This window comes from Aythya ferina, assembly GCF_964211825.1.
Source record: "Aythya ferina genome assembly, chromosome: 1".
Taxonomy (NCBI): Eukaryota; Metazoa; Chordata; class Aves; order Anseriformes; family Anatidae; genus Aythya; species Aythya ferina.
The window spans coordinates 133,530,813-133,544,217 of NC_140296.1; the positions used below are offsets into that span (position 1 = coordinate 133,530,813).

The 13,405-nt window shown below is 41.9% G+C and overlaps 1 protein-coding gene across 7 annotated transcripts in view; it reads right to left on the reverse strand.

Annotated features, from left to right (window-relative positions):
* Positions 1 to 13,405, reverse strand: part of SHISAL1 (shisa like 1) — a 106,268-nt gene that overhangs the window by 71,491 nt on the left and 21,372 nt on the right. For all 7 annotated transcript variants that reach the window (XR_014688341.1, XM_084505822.1, XM_084505823.1 and 4 more), the window contains one exon: positions 542 to 640. Coding sequence is in view for 6 of the 7 variants with exons in the window: in XM_084505822.1 (XP_084361948.1) it covers positions 542 to 608 (67 nt within the window). In the remaining variant the exon portion in view is untranslated. The remainder of the gene's footprint in view (positions 1 to 541; positions 641 to 13,405) is intronic.

Consider the following 13,405-nt stretch of genomic DNA (forward strand, 5'->3'; position numbering starts at 1 on the left):
CAGAAAAATAACACAATACTTGCATACTGCAATGCCATGCACTTTTATTTAAGAATGTATGTATTTAAAATAAATAACATCATATCTAATTTACACTGATCTCAAACATAGCTTACATTCCATATTCGATGCTTCACATGCTCATATAATTTTGTGTACACTTATAAAAATCTGTAACCCAACTTACTCTTTTTCTAAGAAATGGTCATTTAGCAAAATGGTTGGATATTATGCTGGTGCAGAGCTTGCTTTTTTTCTTTTAGATGAGCTGAAAAACTAGCATATCTAAACAGTAGTTTTGTTTCTTTTAAATTTTCAGTCTGCTTTACCATGTCTGTACCCACCACCTTTGATTTCTTGAACTAAATTTTCAGTTACATTTCAAATTTCAGCTTTAGTTATTAAATGCAAAGATGGCTTTATGCTATTCAATTAACAATTCATTTGATCTTTTTTTTGGTAGGAATTCAGTATTAAACTGAAATTAATTTTTCCCTGTGACATATATCAGTGAAAGAAAAATTCAAGGTACAAAGGTTACCTGCTGACAAGAGCAATGAAAGCAGAACCATTAGCACATTCAAGGACTGTTGACCACAACTTGTCATCGTTGGCTTTCATTGGTCCATTACAGAATCACCTGTTTGACAAGATGCAACAATATGGTTAAGTGTCTGTTTCATCTCATTTTCATTTGTTCAAGCATGTGCTTCCCCACAAAGCTTTGTGAACTGAGACTGTTTCATACAATAAGAAAAAAAAAAAAATCATGTCTTTCTGGACCGGGTTTTAGAAGAGAAATAAATTATTGTTTCTATGATTCCTTTCTCATTTCACCCTGAATGTATACAGCTATTTATATACTTTTCATTAACCCAGGGTAAAGATAAATTTAATTTAAATTAAGTCTTTATTGGATATTCACACTTCCCTTGTAATCTAAGTTCAGCACGATTGTGCTTATTTTATTATTTCATGAATGGGCTGTTGTATTTTGCCTTTAAGAACTAGAAGGATATAAACAGTATAAAAGTAAATTGTCTGCTTTGAAAGTCAATCTGTTTACCCCATTAGAGGGTGCAGTCATTCAGAAAGTGGGTTAAGCAACTAAGATGGTTGGAAACATTTCAAAAAATGTCTTTTCATGACAATCAAAGCATTTCATGGGATTATTCTTATTTCTTGTTTTCCTGGAAATGAGAGCGAGATGTGATGCAATTTGGCTGGCAGTTGTTCATAAAAAGGCTCTCCTAGTCCTTTTGTAAAACAGCCCCACAACTGGTGGAATCCACACATCTTACATCCATCTTGATTAAACATCACCAGCTCTAGATCATGTAGCTATGGTGGAGGTTGTGTCCCAATGCAAACATCATTATCAACACCAGTAGGAACATCTGGTACCCTATCCTCTTATCATTGCTAATGAAGACTAACGCTGGTCTTCAGCATCCTGAACTCACATGGACATTGGAGAATAATGAAGAAATAATTTGTTGATCTGTACAACACTAGGAGCTCAGGCTATAAACCAGAGAGATGAGGTGATACTGATGAAGGTTGGTGGGACACATCAAATACTTGGGTGTTTGTACTTCCCCCCCCCAAAAAAAAAAAAATTAAAAAAAATTAAGGTGTTTATAAAGGCACAGCTTGGAAAAATTAGAGGAAAATGGCAATTTCTGCCAAAAATTAAATTGTTTTTGACATCTCAAGAGAAACATGACACCAAATGCTTATGAAATCAGTACTGTATAACAGATAAATACAATGTAGTTTACTAACTGATGCCTACTATAGGCTATGGTAGCAAATTAAATACTGAGGCAACTGCACCCGCATTTTAAAAAAGGGAGAAAATATTAGCACTATTATCATAAATAACTGCATTCTGAGTAACATTCTGAGTAACATTTTTTGGCATGGGGAGGGAGACAGTGCTATTTACAAAGTGTTTAGGGACAATAGATTTCTCAGGAATAAAAAAATACATGTTAAGCACAAGTAAATTCTGTAAGAAAGCAGATTAAGAGAACAAATCACAAACCTAAAAATCAGTGCTAACTTCTGTACAAGAAGTCATGATAGATTACACTGTAATCTGCAAGTGCAACTAAAGTCCAAACCACTATAATGCTTGTAGCTTTAAAATAAATCAATTGGTCAAAGGGGAAAACTATTGGAGGTCATAACACTATGAAGGGAAAAAATGGGACAGAAAATTATGTATGCTAATTAGGAGCATATTAAGAATACTTCTATATACATCAACTCTGTTTGAAAAAGCCATCACCTTTTTCCAAAGGAATATCACATCAATTAAAATATCAAGCAGATTTAAAGGTAGAATTTCATTAAAAAAAGAGTAACACAGAGTATAAGACAAAGGTTAAGAATGTGGAAGTTTAATCAAGCAAAACAGATTAAAAGAACAAGTTATTACCCATATTGTAAGGAATAAAGAGAATAAGATTTTTTTCCTGTGTAAACCAAAGCTGCAAGAATTCCAGTAGTGATTCATTACAAGAAGAAAATCTTGGCTTTAGTAACAGTTAATTAAAAAGAGATCAATAAGCACTTATGTCGTGTATCTGGGGAGACACAATGTTTGGTATAGCTGAGACTACTAGATAATTCCATACAAAGGAATAATTTTAAATCTGCAATTCTGTGTAATCTGTATCCAGTTATTTCAGAAGAGATGGCTGGGGAGCATATATATCCTTTTCTTGTTACTTTTGTTGGTAAGCTATGGTGGCTTTCAGAGGAGATAAAGAAACCTAATGACATTTTAAGCAGTAAATTGGATAATCCAGGTAATTTTAAACTTGTGAGAATGATAAGGAGAAAGTTAATAGAATGGTTAATATAGAACCCAATTAATAACTAGTTAAAGAGAGTAATATATGCATATCACAGTAGGCTAATGGAAAGTAAATTGTATGTTTCAGTATTGATGTTGATGAAGGTTGCCTAATAAAGAGAGTAATAACATCATCGATTTCTGTAAAATAGTTTATGAAGTATCACAGAATCACAGAATTTCTAGGTTGGAAGAGACCTCAAGATCATCGAGTCCAACCTCTGACCTAACGCCAACAGTCCCCACTAAACCATATCCCTAAGCTCTACATCTAAACGTCTTTTAAAGACTTCCAGGGATGGTGACCCTACCACTTCCCTGGGCAGCCTGTTCCAATGTCTAACAACCCTTTCGGTAAAGAAGTTCTTCCTAACATCTAACCTAAAACTCCCCTGGCGCAACTTTAGCCCATTCCCCCTCGTCCTGTCACCAGGCACGTGGGAGAACAGGCCAACCCCCACCTCACTACAGCCTCCTTTAAGGTATCTGTAAAGAGCAATAAGGTCGCCCCTGAGCCTCCTCTTCTCCAGGCTGAACAAGCCCAGCTCCCTCAGCCGCTCCTCGTAGGAACTTGTTCTCCAGGCCCCTCACCAGCTTCGTCGGCCTTCTCTGGACCCGCTCAAGCACCTTGACGTCCTTCTTGTAGCGAGGGGTCCAAAACTGAACACAGTACTCGAGGTGCGGCCTCACCAGAGCCGAGTACAGGGGGATGATCACCTCCCTAGCCCTGCTGGTCACACTGTTTCTGATACAAGCCAGGATGCTGTTGGCCTTCTTGGCCACCTGAGCACACTGCTGGCTCATTTTCAGCCGACTATCAACCATCACTCCCAGGTCCTTCTCTGCCTGGCAGCTCTCCAACCACTCCTCTCCCAGCCTGTAGCTCTGCTTGGGGTTGTTGTGCCCCAGGTGCAGGACCCGGCACTTGGCCTTGTTGAACTTCATGCAGTTGACCTCAGCCCATCGGTGCAGCCTATCCAGATCCTCCTGCAGAGCTTTCCTACCCTCGAGCAGATCGACACACGCGCATAGCTTGGTGTCATCTGCAAACTTACTGAGGGTGCACTCAATGCCCTCGTCCAGATCATCGATGAAGATATTAAAGAGGACCGGCCCCAGCACCGAGCCCTGGGGAATGCCACTAGTTACTGGCCTCCAACTGGACTTGACTCCATTTACCACGACTCTTTGGGCCTGGCTATCCAGCCAGTTTCTAACCCAACAAAGCGTACTCCAGTCCAAGTCAAGAGCAGCCAGTTTCTTGAGGAGAATGCTGTGGGAGACGGTGTCAAAAGCTTTGCTGAAGTCAAGGTAGACCACATCCACAGCCTTTCCCTCGTCCACCCAGCGTGTCACTTTGTCATAGAAGGAGATCAGGTTCGTCAAGCAGGATCTGCCTTTCATAAACCCATGCTGACTGGGCCTGATCGCCTGCTTGCCCTGCAAGTGCTGCGTGATGACTCTCAAGAGGATCTGCTCCATGAGCTTCCCTGGCACTGAGGTCAAACTGACAGGCCTGTAGTTTCTCCGGTCTGCCCTCCAGCCCTTCTTGTAGATGGGCATCACGTTTGCTAGCCGCCAGTCAACTGGGACCTCCCCCGATAGCCAGGACTACTGATAAATGATGGATAGTGGCTTGGCCAGCTCCTCTGCCAGTTCTCTCAGTACCCTTGGGTGGATCCCATCCGGCCCCATCGACTTGTGCACATCTAAGTGCCGTAGCAGGTCACCAACCACTTCTTCGTGGATAGTGAGGGCCACATCCTGCTCCCCATCCCCTTCCACCAGCTCAGGGTACTGGGTATCCAGAGAACAACTGGTATTGCCGCTAAAGACTGAGGCAAAGAAGGCATTGAGCACCTCCGCCTTTTCCTCATCTCTTGTAACTAAGTTTCCTCCCGCATCCAGTAAAGAATGGAGATTCTCCTTAGTCCTCCTTTTTATGTTGATGTATTTATAAAAACGTTTTTTGTTATCTTTAACGGCAGTAGCCAGATTGAGCTCCAGATGAGCTTCGGCCTTTCTAATTTTGTCCCTGCACAGCCTCGCTACATCCTTATAGTCCTCCCTAGTGGCCTGCCCACTTTTCCAAAGATTATAAACCCTCTTTTTCCTCCTAAGATCAAGCCACAATTCTCTGTTGAGCCAGGCTGGTCTTCTTCCCCGCCAGCTCGTCTTTGGGCACGTGGGGACAGACCGCTCCTGCGCCATTAAGATTTCCTTCTTGAAGAGCGCCCAGCCTTCCTGGACCCCTCTGCCCTTCAGAACTGCCTCCCAAGGGACTCCACCAACCAGTGTCCTGAGCAGCTCAAAGTCAGCCCTCCAAAAGTCCAATACAGCTGTTTTACTGGTCCCCTTCCTGGCCTTGCCAAGAATAGTGAACTCCACCATTTCGTGGTCACTCTGCCCAAGACAGCTCCCGACAGTCACATCCTCCACCAGTCCTTCTCTGTTTGTGAAGAGAAGGTCTAGCGGGGCACCACCCCTGGTAGGTTCACTAACCAGCTGTGTCAGGAAGCTATCTTCCACGCTCTCCAGAAACCTCCTAGACTGCTTTCTCAGGGCTGTGTTGTGCTTCCAGGATATGTCAGGGAAGTTGAAGTCCCCCACGAGTACAAGCGCTGAAGATTTTGCAACTTCTGTCAGTTGCCTGTAGAACTCCTCATCCGTCTCCTCATCCTGGTTCGGTGGTCTATAGCAGACCCCGACCAGGACAGTAGCCTTGTTGTCTCTGCCGATCCTAACCCAAAGGGACTCGACCTTGTCATTCCCAGCCTCGAGTTCTACAACCTCGAAAGACTCTCTAATATAGAGAGCCACACCAGCACCCCTTCTGTGCTGCCTGTCCCTTCTGAAGAGCTTATAGCCAGGCATTGCAGCACTCCAGTCATGAGACTGGTCCCACCATGTCTCCGTGATGGCAACCAAGTTGTAGCCTGCCTGCTGCACGATGGCTTCCAGCTCCTCCTGTTTGTTACCCATGCTGCGTGCATTGGTGTAGATGCACTTCAGCTGGGCCATTACCTTATCCCCCGGCCTTGCCATTGTTCCCCCTGGCACAGCCCCAACAATCCTTGCTTCAGCCCCTTCTTACCTAGTTTAAAGCCCTCTCAATGAGCCCTGCCAGCTCCTGGCCCAGGATCCTTTTTCCCCTAAAAGATAGGGACCCGTCTGCGGCCATCAGGCCAGGTGCTGAATAAAGTGCCCCATCAGGAAATGAGAACAATACAAAATAACAATATAGTTTGTCAGCTATGGAAGACTAACTCAGACTGCAAATAAGATGCACATTTTTTAAAAAGTATAGTCTTACTGGCAATGGAGTGCAACTTTACTAGAAGAAATAAATCTACAGAAATCTAGAAGGTTTTCAGGGAGGCGAAAATTTACCCAATTACATCCAATCAATAAAAGTGGCAACAATGATTACGGCATTTTAATCCAAGTCTTGTTATGCTTGCCAGCTCAGAAGATCAGAGTGAGGAGACTTGAATGGTAGAGATATATAAAAGAGGCCAGGAAAATGACAGAGAGAGAGAGAAAGAGAGAGAGATATCTGGTGCATCATCCACCAATCAGTGTGGATTATCATATCACCTACGGTGATATGGCGTATCATGACACCAGTCAGTGGATGTATATATATATGTATATACACATACACATATAAATGTACATATAGAATCACAGAATGGTTTGAGTTGAAAGGGACCTTTAGGACCACCTAATTCCAACCTCCCTGCCATGGGCAGGGATACCTCCCATCAGACCATGTTGCCCAAAGCACCATCCAACCTTGAACACCTCCAGGGATGGGGCTTCCACAACTTCTTTGGGCAGCCTGTTCCACCGTTTTAATTTTTTAATTTTTATTTTTTAAAAGACAACATTTGAAGAAAGACAATTTTGTTGTTGTTGTTGTTTTCTTTTTATAAAATTTGAACAGCATGTAACAAACCCAGTGGGAAAGGCAAAGGGCCTGGAAGTTAAGAGATTAGGTTTTCTTCTTTCTTCTGTACATTGTTGATTAGCTGTGTGGTCTAATGCACCAATTTTAATTTTCAATGCACCACTTCAAGCTTATTTGTGGTCAGTGTGATGGAAAGGAGAACACCCATTCTTTTCCCTTTCCCTTGACAACCTATTCCTAGCCTTACACCACCTTCTCTTTTCTACCAGCAATTGCAAGTGTCACTGCAACTACATCATAAATTAGGCTGAAGAAATAGTTTGGGAATCACAGTTTAAGAGGGTGGTGGTTTCCCTTTCCCCCCTCCATCCTCCCCCGGCATTTCAACATTTCTACTATGAGATAGAAGTAATGGTCCTTATAAGTGATTTGCTGTCTTTTCACAGAACAAGGATTATGTTAGGAATATTGCTTTCGCTTGCAGAATATGCAACAATGAATGATTCAAAGAGAACCAAATTCAAAATAAAGGTGCTGTGATGTTATGATCAAGGAGAATAGACATTAGTATGAGACAATGGGTGGGTAGCTTTTTGTTCCAGCTGACAGAGCCTGTGGTTGCACTGCACCTTCTAATCTCACCACCACTACAGAAACCAAACTCATTTGCTTTTAACCGCCGCCCTCACCATGTGATCACTAGATGAAGTGATTAGATATATGTTATCAGATCATTATACAAGACTACTCTTCAGCCACACACTGTGACATTCTAGCTCATTCTTTGCTGCTACGTACACTGCTTTGGTTATACATATGTTTTTATCTTGCAGTGTTTTCTTGAAAGGAATCAGTGAATCATTTGAAATAAAAGCTGCCAAGAAAAATAACCATTTCACATGGCAAGATTTTATGCAGAAATATTTTCTCCTCTTCACTCTGAAGGAAGGGTAAAGCTATGTTTAGGTGAGATGCTTGAAATATATTGTACTTTTTTGTTGTTATTAGAAAGAACAAAAGGTGCTAGCAAGAGGATTATTAAATACATCAGCACAGTCTCACAAGTTAGCTCTGTGCACAGAACAACAGAAAATTAGGCTAGTAGCAATCCAAGAGATCATCTAACCCATCTTTCTGTCACAGGATTAAGTACACCAAGTACATTCTTAGGAGAAGTTCACAGAATCTTCACCACCAGAGGCATTTTCCAGCCTCTGAGGGAGATTCCCTTCCAGTGTTTGTCCAATCTCATGGCTAGAAAGTTTTCCTCTACCTAACTTGCAGCTCCTTTGCTTTTATTCAAGCCCATCCTCTTGAGTCCAATGGACCTGGAGAACAATTTGCTCAGGGACATATTAGTTACACCTCTCTCTGTGTCAGCCTTCAATTAACATATACAAAAAGAGCCATCATACCCCCACTCAGTCTTCTCTTAGGTTCACAACTTCTACTTCTTGCAATCTTACCTTTAAGAACACATTCTCTACACCTCTTCATAAATCTTGCTCTACAGTTTATGGAAAGGATATCACACACTTCTGTGGTGTGCCTGTAGTACTGTTTCAGCTTCAGTTGTTTAATTCATACTTTGTTAGTGCTCAGAAGGTCCTATTAAATACCCCTGTGCTTGCCAACTCTTCCAAGTTAGATTAAATTATGACATCGCAAATGTGCGGAGAGCCACAGGGCTTCTGCTAAATCTCACAGTTTGTCAAAAGATATGTAGGTATGTTATAATCAGATAGGAACATCTACATACAGACATAACAATATGCCATACAGACATAAAAACATGCCACCACATGTGACATAATGAAGGACTCCTACTCCTTTCCACACCAATCTCCAGCAGGTCTTCCAATTTTAGTGATGTAGTGGGTTTAAATGGCAAGTTTTTGGTAGCAGGGCGCCATAGGGGTGGTTTCTGTGGGAAGGATCTAGAAGCTGCCCCATGTTTGGGAAGGGCCCCACTGCTGACCAGAGCTGAGCCAATAAGCGATGTTGTTTTGCGCCTCTGTGAGAGCATATTTAAGACAGGGAAAAAAACGCTGTGCCACACTGGGAGTGTGAGAGGAGTAAGAGACAGCCTTGCAGGCACCAAGGTCAGTGAAGATGGAGGGGGAGAGGTGCTCCAGGTGCTGGAGCAGAAGTCCCCTGCGGCCTGTGGTGAGGACCATAGTGAAGCAGGATGTCCCCCTGCAGCCCATGGAGTACCATGGTGGAGCAGGGTTTCATGCTGCAGCCTGTGGAGGAGACCACGGTGGAGCAGGTGGACCTGCACCGACAGAGGCTGCCGCCTGTGGAAGACCCCTGCCAGAGCAGATTCTGGGCCGGACCTGTAGCCCGTGGAGAGGAGACCACGCAGGAGCAGGTGACCTAGCAGGAGCTGCTGCCCGTGGGGGAGCCAGGTTGGAGCAGATTTCTCCTGAGGGATGGACCCCGTGGTACAGACCCATATCTGGAGCAGTTCTGGAAGAGCTGCTGCCTGTGGGAAGCCCATGCTGGATCAGTTCATCAAGGACTGTATCCCGTGGGTGGGACCCCACAGCACAGGGGACAAGAGTGACCGAGAAGGAGCGTCAGAGAAGAAGCGCTGTAGACTGACCATAACCCCCATTCCCCCATTCCCCTGCGCCACTCGGCTGTGGTGGAGCTCGACTGCCTTACAAACTTACTTGTCTTTGGGTTGCAGTAGCCAATGTAGTTCCATTTGACAGAACTTTATGATATGGTCTCGCTGATAGTGTTGTATATGTAGTGGTAATTCGTGTCGAGAAAATGGTTGATATTAATAAAGAAGGGGGAGATTTGGGAATGTAGCCATGGGGGTTGGAAAACCCTGTGACTGAGATAACATTAGACTCTTAACGACGAGGCCATCAGGAATATAAAAGAGTTCAGAGGGAACAAAGAAGGGTGATTCAGGAGACTCCATGCAGTCTCAGGTTTCTTGTTCTCCAGATGGTTTCTTGTTCTCCAGCTGTTAAGGCATGGATGTTTCCGGATGTTTGCTGTTGTTGTTACATTCAAAGTTGTTTGACCAATGAAAAGTTGTTTTGAAAAGAACTGCTGTGGAGAGAAGAGTATAAGAGGGGAGCCTGCCCTCCAGATAAAAAAAGGCAACACGATGAAGTTACATCAATAAACAAGCAGGAAAAAGAAGTGAGGGGGAACAGGCTGGCAGAACAGAGACCAGGACGGGAACAGGCACTTTGATTGCCTCATGAAGATAGGTTCGGCCAAACTCAGCAAACTGCTCAGAGAAGCTCGTACAGAAAGTCACTGGAAACAGGCGCACTGGAGCTGGAGAGAAGCTCGAGCTGAGAGAAGCAGACCCGTGCACACAACTGCCTCTCGCTGGTAAGCAGTTGCGCATTATGGGGAATCATACGTCCTTAGGAACAAAGACTGTCCTGGTAACCTTACAGCTAATTCTCCTTATTAACAATTGGACAGTTTATGAGCCTGAAATATGGGACCAAACTGAGGTCAAGATGTGGGACTGCAACTAAAAATGACAAGGTTGCAGTGGGATTGCTCGGCACCTGGCGAGCAATCTCTGAGGCCTTAAAGAGCCATGTGGACCCACAGTCACAAACGTGTGGCTTGCCAGATAGTGAGGGAGCAGCAGGCTCCTTTACTGATCCGACTGCTACGCCATCGGCCCCTCTGCTGCTACAGCCATCAAAGGCCTTTGCTGTTACGCCCCCTGTTGACCTGAACGTGCCTTTTGACCCAGGCCTATTGGCCTTGAAAAGGAGATGGATATGCTTTTCTTCAATCTGGGAAGAACGGGATACATAAGGCCTGAAGACAGAGTTGCTTGACAACTTAAAGTGAGACATATTGTTCAAAAGGAATGGGAAATGGAGACTGTTAAGTCATGGAACTGAAAGGATTGTTTGTTACCTTTTCTGATCGTGAATATGTATAGGCGTACTCCATTTTAGTAAGTTATGGAACTTAAAGGATTGTTTGTTACCTTTCCTGATTGTATGTATATATATAGGCATGCTTGCGTTTAGTATGTAAAGCAATGTTCTGTATATTTAGAATGTTTGATGTTTGTGTGTGCATGTTGGTGGAGCGTAGACTCCCTGCACACCCAGCGCTGTTTACTTGCCTTTTATACCTTTTAGAAATATTTGTTTTATAAATATTACAAAATTCAGATTGAGTTGAGACCTCATTTATAACAATAGCGACAATTGCTTCTTCTTCACCTTATACACCAGCATACAGAAAATCATTGACAGAACATACCAGCTGTAAATAACACACACAAAGTATAACATTCATCATGCATGTTACGCAGCAAAGATTACTAGCAAGCAGTACTGCAGTCATGCAATCTGTTTCTTCTCCTAGATACTTCAGAGTCCAAAGAAATGAAAAGAATAATAGTGGAGATTGGGTACTATTTCTATTTTCCAGAGAGAAAATGATGCATGGAGAAGTTACAGTCATAAACGAAGAACATACCAGATTTGGGAACTGCACATGAGGTTTCTAGATCTGATGACTTAAACAGGAAACACTGATTAAAAATGCCATGCTCCTGTGAAAACTGACCAGGTTAGGGGAAACTGAAAAAAACAGACTCATTCTCTATGAGAATATAAACTCATTTGATGTTTAAGTAATTTTCATACAGTTTACATATGAAAGAGTGCCTGGCTAGGTAATTTTGCTTACCCTACTTAATAGTCAAATTTGAAGTCATTATAAGCCTCAGTGATGCCTTTGGTCCTAGTAAAGCTGGAAAAGCAGAGTCAGAAGTCCAACTTAGGACAGGAACTAGATGCCTGCCATTGTCTCTGAGATACTCCTGCAAAATCTCTAACCTAAGGAACTCGAAGGAGAATTACTTAACCAGTGTGTAATTAAATATACACCTTAATTTATGGAAAGATTCTGATGAAGGACACCAATAATGCTTTAAACGATCCTTGCAGATTATTATTTTTTTTTAATCACTGTTAGATATCTTAGAATAGCCATACCAACTTTCAAATTTAGAGACAGTGAGGAACAGGACACAACTTAGATGTGCTAAAGAAGCCAAATAAGAATGTAGAGTTTTGAATCACTGGAATGATTTGATTTTTTTTTTCCTGGAAATTGTGGCTGATTAACTACATTTCCTATCTGCAGCAACACCACATTATATACATTACTTCATCACGGTCTAAGTGAAGAATCCATTATCAGCACAGGGAACTGTTTCTCACAACCTAATCCCAATGATGCATTCTTTTGGGTATTTCAGAAAAATGAAATTGGTTAATTTATTGTCATAATTTTATTGTCCTGTAATACCGATAGTGTTAGCTGTTTTATTTGAATGAGCAACAGAGAAAACTGGTTGTAAAACTTCGCATATGACCAAAAAAAAGCTGGTGCTACAGCTTCTAAGGGGGCACACTATGCACGCAAATTTTATAAGCAGAATATTACTTTAATCTTAATATCTCTATGGGCTTTCAAGGTCTATTTGCAAACGCCCTATCTATTGTCACAAAGTTTTTTGGACTCTCTTGTCTAATAAAAATATAATCTTTTGGCAGTTACCACAAACACTCATTATGGAGTGAGATTCTTTTCACTAACCATAAGACTTTTCATGCCCACTGTGTAATGTATTTGTCAGTATGGATGAAGTCATATACCCCAGACAATCAATTGTGTCTTGGGACAGTAAATGACATCCAAAATATGCTGAATTATGAAATCCTTAAATCTCAAGTATAGTTGAACTGAACCTAATGAGGTCTCTGAAGTGCAGAGAAGCTTTTTGTTTAGGCTTAACTTACTTCAGCTAGAAGTTCCAAAACTGAATTCCAACCTTCCCACAACAATTTTTTTTTATGCTTCTCTATTGCATCGAGACACTGTTCATCTTGTTGCCTCATCCAAAAATGTGATATAAACACATTTTCTGAAAATTATGTGTATTTGTGACACATTTAAACATAGCAGAAGTGAAAGATTAGCCTAATCACTGGAACTTCAAACTGCTGTAGCCTGTCCCCGCCTTCCTTCCTTCCAGGCAGTATTATACCTTGCTACAACTGTCATAACTATAGTTTAAACATTCTAATTTTCTGTTTACTGGCCAGGCTGGTAGCACCATTAGAGGGTTATATTCTAGTTAGTTAAGGTCACCTCTATTCTTTCAATCCAGTTCTCTATATTTCTTTCCCGTGTAATTTAACTGATAAAAGTTTATACAAGTTCTTGTTCTTAAGAAGTCTTCTTTGAGCAAAAGAGCCTATTTCCTGGTTTCCTACTTGACTGTAGCATAAACCAGAATAGGTCATTTTGTCTACACTGCATAGAATCATAGAATCATAGAATACCCTGAGTTGGAAGGGACCCATAATTATCATCGAGTCCAACTCCTGGCACCACACAGGGCATGCACCAAAGCATCCACAAAGTCAGGTAAAAAGGTTGTTTTTTAAAAATGTGAAATGTTTCACATTCTAAATGCAGACATTGAAGAATAAAAACAGGAAAAAAAAACACAAATGTTGTTCTAGAAATGTCTAAGTGCTTTTTTAATTTCTCTTTAATTTATAGAGCAAGAGAAATATATGTTGTCCTGGGTCAAGTGAAACATTCTTTGGTTG